The sequence below is a fragment of the Pholis gunnellus genome (assembly GCF_910591455.1).
Source record: "Pholis gunnellus genome assembly, chromosome: 22".
Classification (NCBI taxonomy): domain Eukaryota; kingdom Metazoa; phylum Chordata; class Actinopteri; order Perciformes; family Pholidae; genus Pholis; species Pholis gunnellus.
The window spans coordinates 13,028,562-13,054,469 of NC_136549.1; the positions used below are offsets into that span (position 1 = coordinate 13,028,562).

Sequence of the window (25,908 nt, forward strand, 5' to 3'; positions counted from 1 at the left end):
TAGTGCTGTTGCATTGTTGGAAATCGACCTCAGCGTCAGTGCCTCAATCCGAACGGGTGAAGTAGAGAAACTGTAAATGGGAAGCAGAAGACTTTAAGAGTTATGAGGGAAGTGAGGTAGTTAAGAGAAGAGTAGAGCCGTCGATGGAGGTAATCTGGAAGAATGTACAGAGTCTGCAGATGAGATGAGAGGTGAGGACAGACTTCCCACTGCGCCTCCTGCCTCGAGATACTCACGTCAGTGTGTCCACACACCAAATGGCATGTTGCTGTGTTACTAGTATGGAACCATCTAATTTGCAATGCAACATACAAAAAACGCAATTACAGCAGTCATCATTTATTCCAGAGATCACCCCATAATTACATCTCATCACTCATTTAGATAAAGTGCTTACTAACACACCGTGATTGCTGCAGCGCACATGAGAAGGGGAGGGGGGGTTGGGGTAAGAGATGAAAGGAAGGAGGCAGGGCTCCTTTTTCAGACGGAGGAGCGGGAGCTGCAGGAGGTGCAGTTTGTGCGAGGAAGTTGGGATGAAGAGAGCAGGAAGAGGAGGAGATGTCTGACAGTGGGAGGTGAAGGAGAGGACTCGGGCTGCCAAATTGGATCCCCAAGGCTTTTGAATCTGCAGCGCTTGTACACACAGACAGACACACACATACACACACACACGCACACACAAAAGTTTGGCTGAGTGAGAGGTAGGAAGAGGAAGATGTGGATTAGCCGCCGGTCAGTCAACAAGGGGTTAATGCCCTCTGGTAGCCTCTGAGCTGATCTGCTCCATTAGCCCGAGATGGACGAATCCATCAGATCCAATTACATAAACCACACTGAAATCTCACCCCTGTTTCTATGGAAACAAATGTGAGTCATTCCGCACAAAAGCATGCCAAGTGTTAAATATAGCTGTACGTGTGATGTGTCATTGTCAAATGGACATGCCATGTGAACAGTTGCATAACAGCTGCAATCGACATGATGTGCTGCACAACCCTCGTTCCATTACGTTTTGAGGTGCGTTTTGGGTCGTTTCTCGTTACGATTCACACCGAATATCTGTGCAAAGTCTCTTCGTTGTGCAGTTTTATTGAGCGAACTGTTATAACCTTCATGCGCAGATGGCGTTTAGTCCTTATCACCTGATCATGGGGTTTTGGTCACATCTGATGCCAGAGAACATGTTTGAAAAGAGTCGTCGGTTATGATCTCCCCTCTTATATACGACCACCTGTTATCACATAATCAAGATTCCATACAACTAAACCATCCACAACAACTGGGCATCCTCCAGCCGCTGATACAGGCCCCAATATGAGGTTGAAAGTAAGACAACCTTGTGACAGGAATTTATTCATTGATTTTAACCAGTAAAACCTTTTTTTGACAGCACAGGCAGCTGGAGATGTAAATGCCAACACAGCTGACATCAACACAAGCTAGCATGAATCCAAAAATATCTAATAATCACTTTTTTCATCCGTACGTTGGGTCTTGAGCGTTTCATTTCTTAGGTCGGGTATCTTTGTTGTTCATCAGTGACATTTACCTTATGATTTTGTGTATTATGTGCGGCTGTCCATCACAGCTCTGGAGGGTCAAGGACGGCGCTTTGCTGAGGATTTGTTCCCGTGACGGTAAAGACGGCATGGACTCGCTCCACGGCGGCTGGGTGACCGACCTGCACTTCTCCCCAGACAACTCTCTCCTGGTGTCGACTGGCGGCTACATCAAGGTATGTTCACACTGACCATCAGACTCGTGTGGATACTCAAAGTCACAGGGAAGAAGAAGATATAGTTCGGTCGGTAGAAATTAGTTGTTTCTATATATAGTGCTATAATCACTATTTGATTTAATGCCTTCATTAAAAAATCAACAGTGGAGCAGAAAATGAGGGGCAAAAGGGAGGCGGGGAATAATAAGTAAAAAAGGCCTCCATCTAGCCACCAGAACTACTACAGAGAGCGTTCACTATAATAGAGTATTATGCTAATAGTTATGCAAATGTAAGGTGATTAAAAGAGTAATGATTACTGTGGAAAATAAATATATAAAGGCTAGCATAGCCAGTAAAAAACTGGAACACAACTGTTAAATAATGAAGTTAAGTAGTTTTAACAATGACCTCTTGGACTGTATTGTATCCACTGCTTCAGCATATAAGTAATATATTATGCAACAGACGAGTACTTGGCACCTAAATGCACTGTTCCTCTTCCTGCCCACGCTCCAACTTCAGTAACTGTACACATGAAGTCCTCTCCACGAAGTTATGCAGCATAATCCCGTCTGCATGTCTTTTTGTTTTTCAACGATATATCATTGTGTATGTGCGACGTGTCTCAGTAAAAAACCAATGCAGAAATGCCACCAACATGCACCAGTGTTACAGTAACCAGAGGAGCGTTGCAGTGGTGCAGGTTTACATAAAATCACTCAATATCCTGAGGGAGGGATATAAATGCCTCTTTGTGACGTGACCGGAATTGTGTGTGTGTGTGTGTGTGTGTGTGTGTGTGTGTGTGTGTGTGTGTGTGTGTGTGTGTGTGTGTGTGTGTGTGTGTGTGTGTGTGTGTGTGTGTGTGTGTGTGTGTGTGTGCGTGCAGCTCTTTCTTATTACCTACACTTTTGCAGGAGATGGGTTCACAGAGCGGACAGTCTCAGCTGTGCTCTGATAGGCTATTTGCTGGGCAATGATGTAATCCTCAAGGGAGAGCGGTTCTGATCGATGAGGCTTTATACCTCAGATTACTTCTGATATTGTGTGTGGGGTCGTTTTGTGTGCGCGAACATGTGCACGCCCGCCTTTTGTTGATACCTGCTTGTGTGGGTCGACTGATACGTTACTGTTGAAGGCAGCAGTTGCTGCCGTTTAAAAACACATCGTAGTAAGATTTAGCTCGTACTTAATGAGAAACTTGGGTATTTCTTTCACTTAATACCGTTTCTTTTAATATATATTTCAAGGTTTTCAGAAAACCCATTATTTTTCTCTGAAGGTACACACAGCACATGCAGTTTAAAGGGCAGAGAATAAAGCCGTCAGTGGGCTATTAAAAAGAAAGATGAGGCGCTAGAAAGGACACCAGACACCGTAGCATGACATCACATGTGAGAAAAGAGACTTAAAGGTTTGAATTTACTGCCTTTATAGCAGGAAAGAGCATAAGGTCGCACTTGAATCAATGTGCAGCACACAAGCAACTCAGGATGTCGATAATAGGGGCCACTTTTGGCTGAGTTCCAGACTGTCCAGTAATATGGCTGTCCAGAAATGTTATAATAATTTATGTCCATCGCTATGTATATGCGTTATATCTTGATATAGATTACGTCAATATGTCTGCTGAGTTCAAAGAGTCCCTGTAGCTTAACGCATTAGTTCATTTTGGGAAATGTGCTTATTTGCTTTCTTGCTGAGAGTAAGATGGGAACATTTGAGATCACTCCGTTACATCTGTGCGCTAAATATGAAGCTCAAGTCAGCAGGCGATTAGCTTAGCTTAGCGTTAAGACTGGAAGCGGGGGGGGGAAGAGATTGTCTGGCTCTGTCCAACGTTTTTATATTAGATATGTATTTTAAGTAAGTAAAAAATGATAATGTAAGAATACATTTGAGGTGCCTGTTTTACCTGGAAACCAAACCGGTCCACTGATATACCCTTTGATTTGTTTATATCTTAGTAAACTTAACATTTATTTCATATATTCAAATGAACAGACAGGGCTGCCGTGTTTGACGCACTAATACAGCGCTCATCATCTTCGTTTTTTCTATTACATCACTACGACAGTCATGATTATTCTGGGATTTGGCTAACTCCATTACTCTATTTCCTGCTCTCTCGCTCTCTCTCTCTCTCTCTCTCTCTCTCTCTCTCTCTCTCTCTCTCTCTCTCTCTCTCTCTCTCTCTCTCTCATGTGTTGACTTGATGGATCAGCATGAGGAGCCGTGAGGAGCAGTGATGGATTATTATGCCTGTCTTAAAGGGTGAACCCCCCCGCCCCCCCCGAGTCGCGAGCTTTGATTGATTAATCGCACCGCGTGTCGGCCGGACCGCTACGAGAGGCCATCCTGTCTGTCATAGTAATTACCCTGCCAGAGTGTGTACCTCTTATGACAGACGATAAAGACGGCAGAGCGAGGAAGCATGATAATAATCTGTGTTAATGATTACTGCCAGGGCTTATCTCCGTGCTCGCCTGTTTTTTGCAACCAGCAAATATATATCGTAGCGTAAATATTAAACAGACCTGTGAGTAAGTTGATATCGCTGTTTCATGTTTCTGAGTTCTAGATATGACAATGAAAAGGGAAGTTTATACCCATATGCCTATGAAGCAGAATATTTACCGACGTCTAAATAAATCACGGAACGTTGTAATTATTTTTCTGTCAGTTTTGGCAATCTTCTGAATGTCGTCATGAGGGTATTTGGTTTGTATTCATGCTCAGCTGGTGTAAGGGAGAGATTTAATTATGGAGGATCAGTGGGATTGTATTAGATGTGCATTTGGATCATAGATGTAGACTGATTGATATTAAAGTTTGTCTTGGATCCTATAAAGGCTCTGAACAATGGCTTTGCTTCGAAATCAGCATGAAGAATCCGCTTTCATCAGCGTCATTGTCTGATTTTCAGTGGAGAAAGCACCAGTAATCATGCACACAAGTTAGCAACTAGCTGGTAAAGATAACTACTCTTGTTGGATGATACAATGTCATGGACCATTTTTATGCATCAAGAGAACTCTTATAAATGTTTACGAAATGAGCAGAACATGACAGAGAAGGCATGTTTTTTTTTGTTTTGTTATCTTGACGTGATTCAGTGGAGAGTTCTCAGCTCCTCTCTGATCGCAGCTGTAAACATCAGAAGCTCTTCTACACAATGAGTCAGTGTGTTGCGGCTGCTGAACACAACGGTGTTGTTGTTGTTGGTCTCAAAAGAGCAGGAGAAGTGGCGGCGGGTGATGTCTCCCGTGGTTCTCTCAGTTGATGGGTTGATATGATGCAACGTGAGGCTCCATGCGTAGACGCGATGTGTGTTTTTTTGTCCCTGTGGTCTTTTTTACTCGTCTCTGTCAGTACTCCTGCCTTAATCATCTCTCAAGCTTTTTTTTGTCGCTTCGTGTCTGCCTCTCTTGTTGTCTCTGTTTCATCACTGCCTCCCTCTGTATGGTCGGGTGAATGGTGTGAGTGTAATTAAAAGCAGCGGGCTGTTGTGCGGGGCTATACGCGCTTGGGTGGACGGTACCTGTGTAGAGTGTTTAATTAAACATTTCTTACGCCTTTTATCACCGATTCTTCACTTCACATGATACAAACCACAACATATGGGCTTGTGGCGGTGCATTTGGTTGTCAAATTATAAGCTTACATGCCTGCGAGCGGATAAGTGTGTGTGTGTGTAAGTTTGTGTGTGTGTGTGTGTGTGTGTGTCAGGGTGTGATGAAGTGATGCCGTCCAGCCCTCTGAGAGAGGCTGTTACATCGCACACTGACTCCCATCAGTCCTCCTCCCTTCTGCTCCGGGTCGTGCCAGGAAAGGCTGTACCTGTCTCACACCTGGCCTTGACGCAAACACACTCTCCGTAAAGGCTACGAGACAAGCTGTCACAGTGCCATGATCCGAGAGGGAGGCGGCTGGTGTGAAAAGGCTCACCCTGACCGCACACACACACACACACACACACACACACACACGGCCAGCAGCCCAGAGTAATTCACACCAAGTCGTCATGTTGCAAACAAACCGGCAATATGCTGTAGATGTTGACACGGAGCTCTCAAACTGCCTATTTTTACATTAGGAACAGTTTCTCAGGGGCAAAAAGTGTCTTTACTGAGTGAACAGAGACACAAAAGTTCTGCTGTTTCAGCTTGATTGGAGTGAATGATGCAACCATCATACCCTGAATGATTTCAGGCATTTAAGGGTCTAAAATCTGGGAGAGGAATCCTTTATCTGAGCTTGTTAGTGCATATGAATCGCTGTGTGTTAGCCCCACCGGCTAGCTGCTCCGCGCATACGACACGTTACCGTCTCCATGTAGAAGCATAATCCATTCGGTTTGTTAATAATCTGTTGCTATTACAGCAACTTCTCTCCTTGGCTGTTGGGAAACTTAACATGCAATCTCAATTCATCAAAGTATTTTGTCACTTCAATTTCAAAATGACACCTCCTTCAGTGATGACAGGTTTCCAGCAGAGATGTGAGATTGAGAGGAGGCCTTATTTTAGTCAGACACAACTTTAAAAATGTGTGATACCACTGACTGTACCTGGCCTCCCAGGGGTTGTTGCTTTGGAAATATAATTATATTATTTTCACTTCAGTACTGTTTGCTGCGATGTGCCCCCCCCATAGGGGGAGCTCAAATGACCTGACGCCGGCGTTAACGGTGTGAAACTGAAGGACGTCATCTAGCGTGTACGCTCTATTATATATTTCCTTTACTGACATTTTGCCGTTGGCAGCAATGTGCATCAAGACAGCAGCATACTTAGTCTGCCAGTAGAGCACAAGATATGGAAAAAAGAGTGACATTGCTCATCAAAACATTGCTCCACGGAGCCACTAATGGTCGAAAAGACGTATAACTACAAGACCAAAAGCTGTAGATTCATCAATGGCGTCCAACCCAGTGAAGAACATGTCAACTCTTAACTGGAACAGGACAGAAGCAACTCACTGTTGCTTTTCTTATTCACTCGCATGTTCCCACACTGACATTTGTAGCACACACACACACTTCCAAACAGTGTATCCCCAGATGGATGGGAGTGTTTTAGATGACAGCTCTCCCCTGCCACCAGTGTTGTCAGACATCACTTATCAGCCAAGCCTGTGATGGAGGAGCAAGGGAGAAACACAATTTCACCTTATCGCACCTTCTTAGGCTGCCCTTCCTTTCATTCTCTATTTTTCTCTCTCCGGGTTCCCACCAGACCTGCTCTTTCTGTGCTCTCCTCTAATGTTCTCTCTCTGTTTCACACCTGTACCTTCTTTCTGCTGTCATTTTCTTTGTCTGTCCACCTTTTGTGACCATTAGGATTACAGCCGCTCTCCCCAACGCTCCCAAGCTATTTAAATGATCACACATCTGCATGTGATGCTTTTTTAAAATAATGATGCTTATGTTGTTGGTCAGTTTAAAGCCATTTCAGACCACTGGAGATTTCTTTCACCCAGTCAGGTCTCAGTCTGTCGCTCCCCTGCTTTCTCTGCCATCATCGTTAAGCACATCCTAACGAGGCCTCGGCGGCTAACGAACCGTAACAGCCGGTCGGCGCTCTAAGCAAGTCTCAAAAGTGAAGCGGGGACGGAGGGCGGGGAGATGTGATGAAATGAAGGAGCGAAGGTTGCGTTGACCTTCCCTCAAGAGACATTTGATGGACGGAGGATCTGTCAAAGATTAAGACACAGTTGCGTGGCAGCGGGCGGTGCAGGGCTGCGCATAAAAGGACAGCCATCAGCCTCTCTGAGGGATGGATGTGGTGTCGAGCAGTCAAAACTCTTGTATAATGAGATTTACCAAGCTATTAGTGAATGTGTCTCCATTCTCCTCCCTTACTGGCAAAGACCTCAGTGCTATCTCTCGAGGCTACACATCAGTAAGTGTTCACTCGTCTGGTTTAGGCTAGAGTTATGTTGCCATCCGCTGCCTCAGACTTGTTCCAGAAGTCAGTAATACAACCTGATGCATGTTCTTTTCGTCATAACGAAATCATTTCATTTCGAAATAACAACAAAATAGGCAATGAGTGCGAAATATTTAGGTTTCAGCGTTTAGGTTTTAATTTAATTAAGTGTGTCGGCTGACCTTTTGAGGTCAGGGTTCGTATAGAAACACAGAACAGAGGTAATTTACCTGCGAGACAATGCCACATGATCATCGGTTTGCCATCTGTATCGGGCCGGGTCACTCCGGTCTGTCAGGAATCACAGAGATGGAATAAATAGGTGTCATAATTTAAAAAGGAGAAACACCGTGACAATATTTGGTAAGTAAAGTGCAAACATGTGCAGAATATGAATCAGAGAGACAGAATGTCAAACAACTTCTTGGTGCTGCCAAAATTGGTAGAATAATGAGAACAACACAAATCTGTATATAAGTTGTATCGTATGTCCCAGCCTCGTTGCGGTTGAGTAGCTACACCTTCAGTACTGTACAGTATATTCGTCCAGCGAGAACAAAGCTGAAGATCTTTTTTTTCTTACAGTAAAACGCCTGTTTACACAGGAACATATTTAACTACATTAACTACACATATGTGCATTTTTATGAATTAGTAATTCATCAGTTTAAAGTCCTTCCCCACATAGAGAAATGCCACTTTTAGACTCGATTTATCCCGTCAATATTTCACTTCTAGTGCTCAAACTGTATGTCCACAGGCCTGTACTTCAACAACACACACTCGCATTCAGACCCGGGTGGTTTAAGGTAAATCATGGCAGGCTTTTAAAGTCCGATATATTGTAAAACTGCCACATTTTCCGACTGAATTGGACTCACAGACTACAGTTCAGCTTTCATTGCTGTGTCACAGTTTTACAGTACGGCTGACTTTGAGTGCCATATATATAAATATTTTATCTCCTCGGGTTAGTGTTCCGTACAGGACAGACCTGCAGGAGAGTTTTGACACATGTCTGGTGCTGTAGCAAGGAAAGATGTACTGCAGTGTCGAGTTTATTTTAGTTTTTTACGTAAAGGTGCTAAATGCAAAATTTAGTCCATATCTATTTCCTCCCAACGGCTCTCAACATGGAGACGGCTAGCAGCTAACAGCGCTAACAACGGCAACCGTGCTGACCGAGCTAACGGTGCTAACCGGAGGGTACGCTTCCGCGACGATGCCGTTGGTTGTGATGGCGTTCTCTAGCTAACATGCACGCGCCGCCGGACCGGCTATGTAAACAAAGCACAGAGAACTTCAGATTACAACACACAAACGTGGCGAGCAACTTCATTCTCGGCTCAGGACGCCTTTACTCCACTACATTTTTACAGAGCAAATAGTTGTTTGCTGCTCTATTAATGCTCCGAATAGAAAACCTTTTAAAGACATGAACACAGGACGCTTTAAAAATAGTCTATTGATATACTTTATTAATAGCTGCGTCAGTTCTTGTTTCAACCAGGGAGTTGGCTGACTTTTTAGTTTTCTCTTTTAATGTTTAGGCTCTGCTTTGAAGAAAACTTCCTGGACACATTACTTGCAACAGCAATGACTCAGTTCCCTCATAGGGTTCATTAGCCTTTCATATGATCCCGTAGCAGCTTTTACATTTGCGTAGCAACATAAAGATAACTCGTCTTGGGTGTTATTGCTTCTGTATGTTGGTTTACAGGCTAGTTGCACCACTTGGCTTTTAATTTGATATTTGCACCCCCACCTCCTTCAGAATGGGTCCGTAGATGGAAATAACACATTTTGATGACTGCTGTTTCTGATGGGACGTGTATGCAAATGTAACAGGCCACCGTGTTGGTTCAGGCCGCGTTCGCACTTTTGATTTCATTCAATGCTTTTCTCCCGTCACGCTGTTTGAGAAGTAAGCACCCCGCAGTGCTGCTCCGGCGTAGCAGCAAGACCTGCCTCTAAAAATACCTGCACACACTCACAAGAGGCAAAGCAGCTCGTGAAAGTGCATTTATCTTTTCCCTCCGAATCTTTTTGTTCTATTTCTCCCATCCTTTTTCTCTTTGTCTTATTCCAGAGACGCATTTAAACACGCACACGTTCTTCCTCATGCGGTCAAAATGCATCCAGAGTCGATGTGTTTATTTATTAGGTCCTCGACTTCACATTCAGTCGCTTCCACGCGAGACGAAGCAAGAAGCGAAGAACTGTGAAAGCGTTGAGCTTGGAATGAATGTGCCCTGGTTTCCGTGCTCCTGTTGTCAGGCTTGGGGTATAAACACAGGCTGGTGAAATATTTATCTGTCTCTAGGAGGTAGTCGTTTCCTCTGCGTTGCTCATTAAGCCAGGGTTAATTGTCTCTCTGGCTGCAGAAGAAGGGCCTTTGTGTGTGTGCAAATCACACAGAGACGAAATGAGGCACAGTGGAGATGGGAGATCAGTGATGGAGGATGAGGTGGAGGGGGCTGCTGGTGGTGTGTGCTTTGTAAAATGCGTGGATGTACACAGACACACACACTCATATTATACACACTATACCCTCCATCCTTCCAAACCAGCTGGTCTGCTGTCTTTGTTGATGTTGCCTTTGCGTGACATGCCGCTGTTAACTACCATTGCCATAAAAGTGTTCATAAAAGATCTGATCCACAAACAAATGTTGTGTAAAAAGGAAAAGTTTGACATTTTTCTTTGCCAAGAAATACTCATGTATTCCAGCAAGAGAGCGAATTGTCATTTTTACACTTTGTTTTTTGATTAAAAGGAAGCGCTAATGTGTTAATTAGTGAGCGTTACAGGTGTTGGTAGGCAGATTTAGTTGCCTTTTGACAGAGCCTGGCTAGCAGTTACCCCCCGTTTCCAGTCTTTAAGCTAAGCTAAGCTAACCGCCTGCCGGCTCCAGCTTCATATTTACGGCACAATCGTCTTTTGATCCGTCTTGTTTTTCTTTTTATGGACCCGTCTCTTCCTCTGTGTGCCGCGAGATGTGTGAGAGAAAGAACAATAAACAGAAGGAGTAACAATCTCTCTAATCCAAGGATGTAAGATCTCTCTTCACTTTTAGTTTCCCTGCTCCCAACAATCCATATTCATTTCCCCCTTTTTTTTTTTTTTTCCTCTACTTGTGATGAATCTGTGATGAAAAAGTGTTGCCCGTGGAAATAAAGGAATGCAAGTGGCAGAAAATGAAAGACCGTGCGTGAGAGAACGATGCGTGGAGGATCGTCTGAGCATCAATATTTCAGTGGATAGAACCTTGGATGAATAATTCAACCTCAGTGTCACACTGTTTCCCTCTCTGCAAGACTCTTGGCCTGGTCACACACACACACACACACACACACACACACACACACACACACACACACACACACACACACACACACACACACACACACACACACACACACACACACACACACACACACACACACACACACACACACACACACACACACACACAGAGACACTAATTCCCCCCACTTTTTCTTTCTGAAATGGAGGTGGCCTTACAAAATCGCCTGAATCTACTCCAGCTGGTTTCCCCTCTTTCTTTAATCTCCCGCCCCTCCTGCCTCCCTCCATTGTGTGCCTCCCTCCATTGTGTGCCTCCTGCTGGCTACAGAGTCGTAACGATTTTCTATGAAGTGTAAAAACTGCACCTATTCCCCCTGGACTCTGTTTCAAGCTATTTATGTAAGAGGAAGATGAATTACTTCCCTCCACCCGTCCCGAAAAACGCAACTGTGCGCCCGTTCACACCTAGAGCACATCTCTCCGGCCCTCACAAGAACACACATGGACGGGTATTTCCGTTATGTAAGCGGGGCTGACTTTCCCTCAGGTAGCCCGAATAAGCAGACCTATTTAGCTTCAGGAGAACCAACGGCGAGCGCCTGTCGGAGCAGATTTAGTGCTCCTCCGCTGTTAGCTGAAATGAATCGGGGTTACTCGCATTCCCGGCATGTCATTTTGACCTGTGTTTGTGTGTGTGTTTGTGTGTGTTTGTGTGTGTGTATGTGTGTGTGTGACACTGAGAGGGAGCTTATCTGAACATGCAGAACGGCTTTATAGATAAGAGCTCAGTGACCAGTGGGTTCAGTCATCGCGTTTCCACCAAAGCGGATGACATATGTGTATGTTAACATCAATGTTCTTTAAAATACAATCCTTTTCTAACTCATTCAGTCCTCACATGGCTTTGTGATGTGGTTGAAATTCATCATTCATATTTTTTTTTCAACACCGATGTGCACTCAGTTTCCTTTTTATAAAGCACACCGAGCTGAAATCAGTGCAGCTTATTACAGCAGTAAATCCTCCCTTCGTGAAGGTTATAACGCTGAGGGAGGTGCTAATGAATATTTTGGATGTGGCAGGTTGTGGTGCTGTTGAATTGCATGGGGACACTAAATATTAACACCTGTAACACAATACGATTCAACAGCACCACAAACCTCCAAACTATCCTTCCTGTCTGACCAATAGATGCCTCGTTATGAAACTGCTCTGTTGTGTTGCTAATGTTTAATTTTAGTGTTTTCTTTTGTCTCTTTTTTATCTGTTTTTGTCGGCTTTTATATTTAAGTAGATTGATGATTGTTGTTTTAATGTACTTTTTTACTGTTGTGCCCTTTATCTTATCATTGCCGTCGTTTTACCTTTCAATGGAATGAAGTTTTTGTTTGAATTTGATTGGAATAGCTAATTCTGTCAAAAAATCAAGCTTAAATTAAAGTAAATCGATAACACTAGGTTCCGCTGAAAGTCGATAAACGATAATAATGATTTATTTTTCACTCCTACTCGGCATGTTTTCACCTGGAAGTGATCAATTCAATCTCACTTATATTATTCCCTGATATGACCTGCATTCGTAAAATGAATTTTAGATGATAATCTACACACGAGTGGGTCATTTACATGCCAATGCACTCGCGTCTTTTCTCAATAAACATTTCCACTGAGTCCCATCTGTGTGTGTGTGTGTGTGTGTGTGTGTGTGTGTGTGTGTGTGTGTGTGTGTGCGCGCCTGGCATTAGTATTCACGTAGCGTAGAGCTCAACATTGTCGTAAGCCCATTTTCCGAAACCATCGTCTGAGTTAATTTCAGCAGCCTCAGCACAGGGGGAAGCGAGAAGGATGCGCTGGATGTTCAGAAAATATTTCAGTCCGCCGTGAAGAACAACCAACACAAATACACAAATACACACAGTAAACACGCCCGGGGGGGGGGGGGGGGGTAATGTCCTCTCTACGCCAACAACACACAAACTGTATGGTCACGTAGCATCTTAGCGCAACGCTAGCTCTCCCATAAATCAGCGGCTCCACAGTGATGGTGTCAGTATCAGCACATCTGCTGGATGTGGGCACCGGGTGACACACACACACACACAACACTGCTGCGTATTCACAGAAGAGAGGACGAAACCTTCTGGAAAAGAGACTTATCTTGTGTGTAGCTGTTGTTATGACAGATGTGATCTTTACATCTTCAATCTGAATCTGCTGCTTTGTTCAGTGCTCCTTTCTGTGTTTGTGTGTCTTCTATCTTTTACCTCTCTCTCCCCATGTGCACCTTGATTTTCTCCGCTTTTTCTCTATCTTCAGCCAAAGAAATCTCACCGTTTCTTTATTTTTGTCTCCCACTCCTACATAAATATGCACGGCATCCAGTCTAGTCTCGTCACCGTCCTCTGGTGTAAATGATTCAACGTAGTGATTTTCCGTCATCTTTTCCCCCCTCATAGTAAATCCAGTCTGAAGCTAACATCATTTTCACACTTTCTGTCTACACATTTCTCTTCACCGTCGAGCCAACTGACACTTTCAAACACCAGCTTTTTGTCTCTGTGCATCGCATCTCTCTGCTAATCCCCTTTTTCTATAACCAGTTTGAGTTGTGGATTGTTTTTCCCCCCTTTTTATTCTCTTGTTTTGTCACAGGGTTTCATCATTCGTCTGTTGCTTCTGTTTGTCCCGGGATTCGGTGTTGTTGTTCTTCGACTCTACTTGTTCTCTCCCTCGTCTGTTCGGCTGTTTATTTCTGTATTTATACATGCAGGCATCTGAGTATTATTTCTTTGTCTGAGCTGTCAGTGTTTCGGCAGCCAGCAGCCATCTTTTCCTCGCATTCAGATGCAATTAAGCTTTAACCAAGCGCCTCGTTCCCTCCTCTGTTTCTACCCTTCTATCAATCGCAGCTTTTATCTTCCGTTTCTTTCTTCATCTCTGGATGAAACAATCCAGGTTGAGTATATATTTAATGACCTGTACCAAACAAAGAGTATACGTTGTAGCCTTTGATGCTCTGAGTTATCAACCTCCAACAAAGACCACTTCATTTGTCCAACAAAATCATACATGGGGACATTCAGTGCTTTCACATTGAGGCCGACTTGATGCTGCAGGTATCGTTCTGTGACCTTGAAAGAAAAATCCATGCTCGCACACGAGATGAAAACCGCCCGTTATTTATTTTTCAGATCGTCAGTACTGGATGTTTAGCCTCTCTGTCGTCGTTGCTTGTGCAGCCTCTTAGCGCTCATCTTTAACCGACTCTGTGGAGTAATCTCATTTAACTTGATCTTTTCACATAGAGTCAACCTAAAAATTGCATATGCCACAGGGTGAGGGATTAGCATTTCAGACGTGGATGCTCTTGGACGTCAAAACTGTCCATATGCAGTATTTTATAGTGGAGGCTCCGGGGGGAGAAAAGAGCTTTCAAGTAACTTTGTGCGCATTAACAGGGATTTTTCGTATGTAGTGTAGAGCTATTGTATTTTAATGCTATATATATATATATAAAAAACTGGGCATATTAAGCTTAAAGGAAAATGAGGTGTGGTGTTGCATCACACCGTAAAGGCCATGTGTTTTCAAACCGACATCCAGTAACTTCATTGATAACAGCTGAGATCGGTCTGACTCGGCTCAGTCAGTGATCGATCAGAAGCACGCTGCAATGTCGGGGAGACAAGAAAATGTTTTTTACAAGTTAAGAAAAGTAGACAAATAGCACAATCAGTATGTACTGTAGTGTATGTTAGCGTGTAGGGATAAAAATGAAACGTGCTGAAACGGCTGCTGCCGCCCGTGTTCACATAAATGATCACGATGCAGTTGTTTCTCATCCTGTGTGCATCAAAGACCTCATGCTGTGAGTCCAGTAATCTTCAGAGGATGTGATTAATCGTGTTTAAGCCTGTGATTCGGTCTACGTTTGTTTATTCATGAAGCGTTTAGAAACCAAGAACTTAATTAGTTTGACTACACGTCATGTTCACTCTCAAGTCGAGTCACACAGATGAATCGAGGTGCTGTGTACATTAACTTTGCATTAAGTATGTTGCGTAGCGTGCGTTGTAAAAATGTGTTACTGTGGGATTCCTGGGGGAGTCTAGAGAAGGGCCAGAGAGGGACGCGTGTATGAGCAGAGAAAACGCAGTGAAATATTAATACCTGCGGGTCAGCAGCCCAACAAAACATTTATGTCGGTTTATTGTTGGATCTGACCTGTGTAAAGATGTCAAACCAGGAAATAACTTAACTCCGACCCAGCTCAAGCCCAATATTTATATTTAGTCAGCAGAAATGGGGCCAACCCCCTGCAGCAACCGAAGTATGCGGGGCCATGAGTGTGTGCATGCGCACACTCACACACTCTACAGCATCACAATCTGGGGGGGAAACAAGTGGAGAAAACCTAAAGCATACATCGTGTTTCACTGCCATATCAGGGATATGCAAATGAGCTCCATTTTAATGATGTGGAAAGTTTTGCATGATTAATGGAGTGTGTGTGTGTGTGTGTGTGTGTGTGTGTGTGTGTGTGTGTGTGTGTGTGTGTTAGGATTGTTCTGTAAGCTAGACATCTGTTGCTGCCACCTTTTCTGTCTGTCCGCCTGTCTGTCGAGAGACTGAGGAGTTGGCCTTCTTTCTCTCTCTCTCACACACACACACACACACACACACACACACACACACACACACACACACACACACACACACACACACACACACACACACACAGAGAGCCACTAAAGCTTTAGAACAAAAACAGACGACATTATTAAATTCATGTCTTTTTTTAGATGGAAGAGGGACTGTTTTGAGTTATTATGGTTATTGTCCAAGTTGAATGTACACACACACACACACACACACACACACACACACACACACACTCTCACGCCAGACTAAATTGACTTGATGTGCCTTTGATGAATCATCAAAATGTCATCTTTAAACCAAGATTAAACGGAATTACTTATGAAAACTGGTGGGGGTGATGTGTGTGTCCGTATCAGTGTGTTTGAGGGAGCCCGAGGGTGGGGGTGTGTGTGTGTGTGTGTGTGTGTGTGTGTGTGTGTGTGTGTGTGTGTGTGTGTGTGTGTGTGTGTGTGTGTGTGTGTGTGTGTGTGTGTGTGTGTGTGTGTGTGTGTGTGTGTGTGTGTGTGTGTGTGTGTGTGTGTGTGTGAGAGAGTTTGAGTCTGGTAATATAATACTATTCAATTCATCATGGTCTCCTCGGCAGCAAATATAAAGCTCTTAGTCGTTCTCTCTCTTCCTGTCTTTGTCCAGAGTTCTAATTCAGATAAATGCCACTTGTGCCCGTTACGGTGGATCAACTAGGTCATGCATTAGCAATAGCTTTTAAACATGTTTGATTTTATCATAGCCAAAAAAGAAAAAGAAAGATGGGCTTATAGTTGGAGCATCTTGGAAAAGCGGTGATAAGTGGTATCAACACCTACAAAGCTCGCTAACGGACATCCTTCAACTTCTCCGATTATTTTTCCAGGTGAGCAACAACACTGACGCGTTTCAATAGTCTCTCTGTCTTTCTCTCTCCGTCTGTTGTCCAGTGGTGGGATGTGGAGAAAGGCGAGGCCCTGCAGACCTTCTTCACGACGGGAACGGCGTTGAAGAGGATCCACGTCTCATCCGACTTCTCCACCTTCGTCACCATCGACAGCATCGGCATCCTCTACATCCTGCAGAGGGTGGTGTGAGACGTTGCAATCCAAGCAAACACTACATCAGTTATTTTTGTGCAAAGCCTACATGTACAGTGTTCCAGACTGTACACAGAGGTGTTTCGAACCAAACACTTCTCAGATACTACGTTTACATTTCTACTGCGCTACTACTTTACCAGTTACCAGTAACACCAGCTTTCAAGAAAAAACTGCACCATCGAAGATCAACTGTTGGGAGTGTAGATGCACCATCGCAGCGCAAAGAGTCTTAAGATGAAGACAGTAGATACAAATACATAGCTTTTGTAGATAAAATAGAGCAAAATCTCTCTCTATAAAAATAAGGAAAGGTGCATTAAAAAGCAGCGTTTGTGACGATCAGGCCTTTGAATCATTAATGCCCAATAAAGAGGTTAATACCAACAGGCTAAAGATATGCCATCCTTACATCAAATGTGAATAATAAATGTTAATCCATATTGCATTAGGGCTGAATGTTATTGCATGTGATGTGCGCTATCAAGCACGACCGCTGATTCGTTAGAAGTCATGAATTGCATTTGACTCGTCTAACGCTGTGATGTTTTTGAACCGTCATCATGTTTGTGTTTGATGGTTAATCTTGTGCGTCCGGTCTAAACTTGGTCGTCACTATGAACAGTTTTGGGTCTTTTTATTTACCCTGCAGCAGCCTTAGTCTGAATGTGAATACTGGAGGGCATGTAGGTTTTGTGTACGTGGGTTTTGCCCTTTTCTATCCACCAGCAGAGATGGAATTTATGGTGCACTTTGACGAACATTAAAAATTGATAGCGAGATTAAGTTTTAACGATCAGGCATTTGGAATTTAATCCAAAACATTCGGAGTCTATCTGTACATCTGAACTGTTTGTACTTTTGAACTTAGATCAGAATGTTGCAGTATGTGATTCATAATTTATAATCTAACTTCCACTTGCTAATGTTAAAGGGCACTTTTAGTGCTGTATTAAATGTGACCATTTTTATTTTGTACCAGTTCTTTTTATCTCTCTTTTTACACACGTTTTTATCTGTCCAACTACTGACCCTTTTCCAGTTCTGAGCACTTTGAAGCAGGAGTTACAATCTTTAATATAAGACTTTGCTCATGTAGCTTTGTTCAGACACATGATAAAGTATCCTTACTTTCATTTGACAGTACATATGAGTGCTTATTCTCAAGTATGTGACGGAGAGGCCTAGTGTCAAACCTATTCATCGCAGTGGGGATGATACAGACTCCTGGTTCAGTAGGAGTAATAAGCACATGGAGAACCGTAAGGATGCGTTTCAACATTTCTGAACAATGTTGCTGTCATTTACACGTTGTGCTCTTCTAGATTGGTGCTGTTAAAGTCTGCATAAATTCAATCAACAGATTTCCTTCCAGTGAGGAGGTCTCTGACTTACAGAATTGCTGAATATTGATGTCTGCTCAGGATTTATTGACTCTGTTATATGCGGTGTGGTGTAATGCGAGTGCAATTTATAAAAGATTAAACTACACACGCTATGATGATGAGATGTGTCTGTCTTGATTTTGTCCCCGTTCAGAAGGAGGGATTTTATTTCCTTTTCGTTGATGAGTCTGTGTATTTGTATTGACAGAGAATCTGTGAATCTATCACTCCAAAATGTGTATTCAGTAGAGGTTGAAAGTTAGTTGTCCTATATGCAGAAAATGAAAGCCTGTTAAACTTTCTGGAATTAGTTTTTCTTGAAAACAAATAACTTCTATTAACGTCATCTTATTGTGCTTTTCTGCGTGGCCTTCCCCGCCACACGGGGGCGCTGCGGCACAAACACGGTGTAATGAACAAGGTGCACGTTCCGGTTAAAACGGATGGCGCGCTTCTAGATGAAAACTAATGCAGAGGAAGCGGGCTAAAGACTTGTCCAAGTTCTTGGAAAAAATGCAACAGTCTCTAGGAAAATACGAGTTGCAAATGAAAAAAAACAGCAGCTACAGTAAGAATACCGAAGAAGAAGAAGAAGAAGAAGACGAAGAAGAAGAAGCAATCAACTCACCAGTGTGGCTCTCTCTCCAAATTGTGGACAGAAGAATCGTAACTGCTGTGTGGTCGAGCTTCTGCACAACAACCTGGTTCAAGGTATTTCCAACTTCCTCATACTGATAAATTGCATAAATTAAGAATATATAATTGGGTTGATTGTGATTGTTTTTGTGCACTTTGTCCAGTTTTTAGAGAACATTTGAAACATGCATTTTGTTTTCCTATTACATACCTTGTATTTGCCTGATCTCCAAGTGACCTAATGAATAGATGTGGGACTCATTGTGTACTCCGCCATGACACGAGGTCTTCACATTCGTGTGTGTGTGTGTGTGTGTGTGTGTGTGTGTGTGTGTGTTTTTAACACCTCTCTGTCATCACATCCATCAGTGGATTTTGAGTGAACTTGTATCACCGGTTGAAGGCTGGGATCCAACTCTCAGCTGAGTTATGTGTTGGCATACGTGATTGATAAAGCTCTAGCGTGATTCATCAGGGCCTAATTAATTAGATTTCTATGTAATGACGGATGTGTGTGGAGGGCTAACAGGAAAGGTGAGTGTGACCATCAGTTACCACCACATTGACGTGTAGTATCGCAGCTTATGAAGATCAAGGTTACAAAATCAAACCCACCCTTTGCTGTAACAACGACCATGTTAGGAAACCCAACTAACCTCGTACCGAGATCTTTCCCTGGGTAATAAATATATGACTGTCGTGATCTCACCTCCTGTTTTTCATCTCGGGCACCAGCTCTGAATACTCGTGGATAAATCTGTCCTCTTTTACATAGATTTAGATTACTGAAGAGCACCAGCACACAACAAGAGGCCTTGTTATCTGGCCAAAAACAGGACGCCATTACCTTCTTATCCTCTTGACAGTAAACTTGAAACCATTTGTCTCGGGGTCTTTAGACGTTCTGGGCGCCGCGGAGCATCGTGGCTGCCAGTCAGATTTTGGGAAGCGGCCCAATGGCGGCGCAAGACTTGGAGCAGCCATATGACATTCTAATGCAATGTCGCCAGCTGTCAGTTAGACTTCAGTGCTTTCTATTTATATACTCTTAATTTAGTGGGTGATGTAAAGGCGGGCCTGTCTTTCTGCTGCACAAACCTATACACCGTGGGGTTGTGTATCCTCAGTGATGTCTTGAGCTCGATATTTCCAGAATTTTTGAGTGGTTTCAACAGAGGAAAGAAATCATCGCGCCAAATTTTTAGGTGGAGTCTTTCGTAGGTGGTGTATTTGGATGAATGCTGCGTGAAACGCACATGATTTAGAAGGAGGATTAAGTCATGTTCCAGCCATTACGATGACTCACATTTGCATTAGTGCAAAGAAAGCGTAGCTGTCTGATTTTAGCATCCAGTTAGCCATGGCGCTATACGTGAGGAAAGAACAAGCAGCTTGCTGATCTCAGCGTTTTTTCCTCGCAACTACAACTGTGTGGACTGCTTTGCCAAGATTATTAGTGTGAATTAAACATGCCTGATACTTTATATTCTTTCAAAAAGGGGCTTTTTAAAAGTCGGAAAAACTAACAAATGTTGATTTTCCATGACTCGTTTCCTCTTCTTTTTAGCGCATCTCCGTCAACGCCTGCATTTACACACCCTGCGGTCTCCGCGGGGAATGGTGTGAACTTTTTAAAGACCGGTTGAGGTGTGCGCTAACCTCATTAATTCTGCTCGCTCCTTGCTTAATTAATCTTTGTCTGCCGCTGAAGTAATTACAGCTATCTGGCTGTCTGTGTGTGTCTACACACTGCTGACACCACCTTCCCCTCTCGGTTGCAGCTGGGCCAGGGTTTCCCCTCCTGCAGGCTCTGATGTCTGTCACACTGATGGTGACCGGGAGCAAGAGGGCGCCGAGGCTTTGTCCTTTTGAACTCCTGAATATTGTCGGCCTTGTTAAGGAAATATTAAAGAAATAAGTCCGCTGCTGATTTGATAATGTGTAGGCTAACTGTTCGGAGGATAAAAGCAAACACGGAACACAAAGTCACGGTAAAAGATGAAATCAGGGAATTGTTTTGGATGTTCGGATTGTATGCACCTTTTTGATAACGGCGTCTTCTTTAACAATCCATTTAAAGTGTAAAGTTCAGAGGCCTACTAGCCTGATTTAACAGCAGTATCGGTTTAGGTGTGCAGGCTAATGCGACTTTAAACCGCCCTAGTTTCCCAGGGAGAGGTCTGCAGTCGCACGTGGACTCCCAGGAGGTTTAAAATGGTTCAAAAAGAACTTAGCAGCAGACGGGAAGCCGGAGGGAAGCGCAGACTTATTTTGTTTTTATTTTCTCTGCTCCCCTCTTTTTCCTCTCATTAATTTTTCACTGCTTGCTGTTTTCTCAAGCTCGTGGCTCTGCGAAGTGCAATCCTGCAAGCAGATTTTTCTGGTGGCCAGCCAACAATACCGACACTTTGAGAAGGTGGGGGATGGGGAGCTTAGATATTATCACACATGTACGGCATCAGGAGAGAGAGGTGTTAGTTTGTGCTTGTAACTGTAATGTGTGGCAGCGATTGAGTCAATGTTCGTGATGTAATAGGGCTAAACTTCCATAAAGCCGTCAGTATTTTCTTGAACAATTAGTACGTCAGTTATTCTCCTAATTGATTTATTGTTTTGTCTGTGAAATTGTCAGTTAATAGCGTTATCATTTCCTGTGACCGTGCTCTCCACCTGGTACCTGCCTGGTGACACCTGCCAACATCAGCAGCTACACTGATTACAGAGCTCCCTCAGCAGTCAGCCCAAAAACACAACGCAACACACACGAGTGTCGACCGTCTGCTCTCTGGCACCCATGAGTATTGGGTCACCACATTATCATTCCCCCGTGTCTTTTGACCCTGTTTTGCTGTTACATCCTCACCCTGTGTGTGTGTGTGTGTGTGTGTGTGTGTGTGTGTGTGTGTGTGTGTGTGTGTGTGTGTGTGTGTGTGTGTGTGTGTGTGTGTGTGTGTGTGTGTGTGTGTGTGTGTGTGTTCTCCTGACCTTGGCCAAACATTGGTTCCTGTTTCAGTCAGCTGTTGGCTCAGCTGCGCACCACCTTTATTGCTTTCCCTCACGGAGCCAGAGGGCTGAGAGCCAGAAGTCGTTCCCCGTTGGGCCGCTTCCCATTTCTCTTTCGCTGCCTCACCTTCCCTCACCTTCCCTCACCTTCCCTCACCCCAGATGGTTTGGGGACCGATTTTAGGAAGCACAGCCATGGCTACGTAAACACAGAGCAGGACGGAGAAGTGTCAAAAGAAATTTAGACTGTAGTTTATTGCTGGTCAGGACGCGAGGTAGAGGATTGAAGTGAAATGGAATGGGGCCCAGGAGGAGCAGATGCTGTGGTCACCTGTGTCTCACCTCGTCTAGTAGCTCACCCAGCCGGACCAGCAGCCCCCCAATGACACACCACGGGAGGGAGGGGGGAGGAGGGGAGGGAGGAGGGGGAGATGGGTTACCTCTTCTTCATCTGTCCAGCTGGAAGGCATGAATGAATGAATGAAAGAGAGTCTACAGTAGAGTACAAAAGACATGTCAGCTGTGAAAACAGACCTCATAACACTATTGACCCCTTTTAATAACTTTATATTTACACAATAATTCTGCCATTGGGTATCAGGTTATTTAATGTAAATTATAATTTCGTTTGACCCTTTTTAGGAATTTTATTGAGGCAATTATTTAGAAAAGAGGCGAAGTGGTAATTAATGTGAAAGCTGCAGATTGTTATTGTTGGTCCTGTCCTACTTTTGTCTGTCTGCTAATCTGATGTTTGTATCATGTTTGATGTCAGTTAGAAAGAAGCAAACTTTCCCGAGTTATAGCTTCTAGATTGTGAGGTATAATTTGGTGCTTGTCATATTTGGTAGTAAACTTATTATCTTTAGGTTTTGTAGTGCTGGTTGGACAAAAAAAGAAGAAATTTAAAGACCTGGATTTGATCTTTAGGGATATTTTATAGACGAGGCTATTAATTGATAATGAAAATAGTTGTTAGTTGTAGCAGCCCTGCTGTAGGACATCGGCTGTGAATATTATAGTATTTTTAATTATTCTAGCTATAAGGTGGATTCATTAAAATATTGAAAAAAAAGAATCTTGAGTGTTTTAAAAACAAGCTTTATTTTAATTACAAAATACATTAAAGCAGTGTTGATAGTTGAGAAAGAAATGATCACGTGTGGTCACAGGAAAAGTTGTGCTCATCCTTGAACTCTTTCTGTATGAATAACTGCTTCATTACGCTCATTTACATCTTATCTCCTCATTTAAACGTGTGTTGTCAGCCCCATGAAAGCCGGCCGTTTGCTGTGAGTGTTGGCTGAGGTAGAAATGTATCCAGAGGGGGAAAAAAAAGGCCCATTATCTTGCTCAAGGGCACTTCAACCAGCCTGTTGATGACGGGTTTGCATACGCTGGCTGCTTACAAAACAGTTTCTCTCAAACCACTTGGCCACCCTGCAATCACACATTATACAACATGGCTTTTTGAGGCAGACAATCAAAGCGTCTCGCTTGACAACTCGTTTGTCCCCAATCGTATCGCCGCTGCCTCCTCAATCACACAATCACACGCTCTCTGTCACTCACCCATGTATGTCAGCTCAGACGTGTTCAAGAGTTACGACGCTGGGACCGTCCAAACCTTCACAGCGGCAGTTTTTAGGATGAAGCAAGGTGCTGCTCTCGACAGATAAACCCCAAATACACACACACACACACACACACGACTCTAGACAGCGCTTAATGCTTCAATCTGGTTTTGTGAACAACATTCGTGACTGGAGGGAAAGTGCAGGCCAGCATAAGTTCAGCATCAGTTTTAAAAGCCTCTTAAGGCTGAGTGGAGTAACGATGAGTTTTTATCTCTCCAGCGTTCATGGCGGGGGATATGCATATTGTGTACTGATCACATTTTAAAGTCCCAAGATGCAACTCCTCTTGGGGACGGCTGAATACAACTGCACTTAAATAAAAACCTGAGCTCCTTAACGTCTCCCATCATAAACTTATTACATAATGGGCTTTTGTTGGGCGGATGGAAACATTGCACATCTGAAAGCAGATGATCTGTAAGTCTCCAGAGGCTGCAGTCGTTATCAGAACAATGTCAACGGATGAGCAGGTGGTGGGTTCAACACATACGAGCAGTGTCCTTCCAAAATGTTATCCTTGCAAAGTGAAAGCCTCAAAGGGGCGATGCATGTTTACCTAGACCACAGATTGAGCTGCTCATTAAGGTAATATAGCTAGTAAACTTATTCTAATGTTTAACAATATCACCCTCTCCAAATAAAAAAATCTTCTTGCTGCTGTTGTTTTTTTTTCAATAATTGTAAGTGCCAAAAATGAATATTTCCAAAGATTTAGGCCAATTAATTTGCCAATTATCTCTCAAATAATCATTTGGTTTTAAATGCCAAAAATATTAATTTCACACACCATTTCCTAAATTCTAAAGGTAATATCTTCAGATGTATTGTTTGTCCAATCAACAGTCCAAAACACAAATATATTCAGTTTATGAAAAATGAGACGATAACCAAATCCTCACATTTGCGCTGCTGGAACAAGAAGTTTTGCATTTTAGCTTAAAAAAAAAAGACTCAAAGGATTAAACAATTATTTAAAATGACTTTCTGTCGATTGACTGATTCTTTGCCTCTTTAGCTCTACAAAATGTATTCATGTATTTCAGCGAAGCCTTGTATATTATATTTTTTATGTTGATAAATGTTACAGACTACTGTAACCGACTGATGCGTAACAAAAATGAGTCTGTGCTGTAATCACTAGCGATCACTGTCTTGTGATGTCCTCTGAGCTCATGCTCCAGGTTTCTTCTTCTGACCGATGTGATTGATCGCTTGGCACCAAAATATAATCTCATCATCGACAAGTGCTGCTCAGCCTCGATGCTCCGTCACGTTACTGAGACAGCATCAGCGAACTTCTGATGTCAGCATTCATTTACAGCATCGATGTCAAAGAAATATTAATTTTACAAAAACCTTTTGAGGAAGAACATTTGAAAATCAATGATTTTTAGGGCTTGCGGGCTTATATTAATAAAATGTGCTAATCAGACAGGGTATCATTTGGTCCTCTTACTGAAGACCTTTGATTTGCCTAAGAGTTTAAAATATGCTGTTTCTTCTCTGGTGTTGGCCTGTGCTGTACAAACAATGGACTTTTCCTTTTGGCTCATCATCACGGGACGTTTCATTCTAATTATTTAGAAAGCCAGAATCAATAGAGCCCAGCTTCTGTTCACGGTGCCGTGAGGGACTCGTGTTGGAGTGACTCCACTGACTGCGGGCCCACTGGCAGCTTTCATGATCATTTCTTATGGATGGAGAAACACGCGCCGCTTTAAACTCAAACACGATTGTAGCTTGGATGTTGAAGGTGAAACACTGAATCCTTTTAAAGCTAATTTTCAATGGAGCTTGTTGTCTGTTGGTGGTGTTGTAGAGCAGAGTCCTGTTGGTTTGTTCTACAGCTTTGGGGGGGAGCTGCTGTTTGAGGTGGTTGTGTAGTCTTAAAGAGTCTCTGCACCTCACAACGCAACACACCGTCATGGTTTTATCAAGTGTTGGTGCTGCTTTTGTCCTCGGCGTCTAGTCGGCTTTATTTATCGAATGACCTTTTGCATGATCCATTGTTACATATGCGCTTACATTTGTGAGTGGAAGTTATTTTGGACTCTTTTGTGTATAATCACTCACATCAAAGGCTCGTACGATACCAGAGTTTCTGCTCTATTTTGAAAGAACGTCAGCATCCACAAAAAAGCCTCTTTAATTAAATTCAAGAGGCAAAGTTGGCTAAACTAAAGCTGCATTATTAGAAAATAACAAGGCAATTATTTTGATGATCAATTAATCTTTTTTTTTTAAGCAAAAATACCAAAAATGATCTGGTTACAGCTTTTAGAATGTGAGAATTTGCTGCTTTTCTTGTTCTTGCATTGTAGTTTGTGGACTGTTGGTTAATTAAGTAAAACAAGACATTTAATGATGTCACTTTGTCTGAGAGGACGAACACACAGTCTTTGAAAAATGCCCATCACAATATCCTAGAGCAGGTTTTCAATGTTTTATAGACCAAAAGATAATGAAAATAATTGTTCTTTGCAGCCCACAAGCAACAAAATCTGTGTCCCCAAAAAAATCACATGTAGCCATAAAGAAAATCACACACCTGAGCAGACA

At 43.0% G+C, this 25,908-nt stretch overlaps 1 protein-coding gene across 1 annotated transcript in view; it reads left to right on the forward strand.

The window, feature by feature from the left end:
• The window catches only part of apaf1 (apoptotic peptidase activating factor 1), a 37,589-nt gene extending 19,407 nt beyond the window's left edge, over nt 1-18,182 (forward strand). Inside the window, exons 26-27 of the mRNA XM_079183500.1 lie at nt 1,592-1,738; nt 16,539-18,182. Coding sequence (XP_079039626.1) covers nt 1,592-1,738; nt 16,539-16,685 — 294 coding nt within the window. The 3' untranslated portion in view covers nt 16,686-18,182. The remainder of the gene's footprint in view (nt 1-1,591; nt 1,739-16,538) is intronic.
• The last annotated feature ends 7,726 nt before the right edge of the window (nt 18,183-25,908 follow it).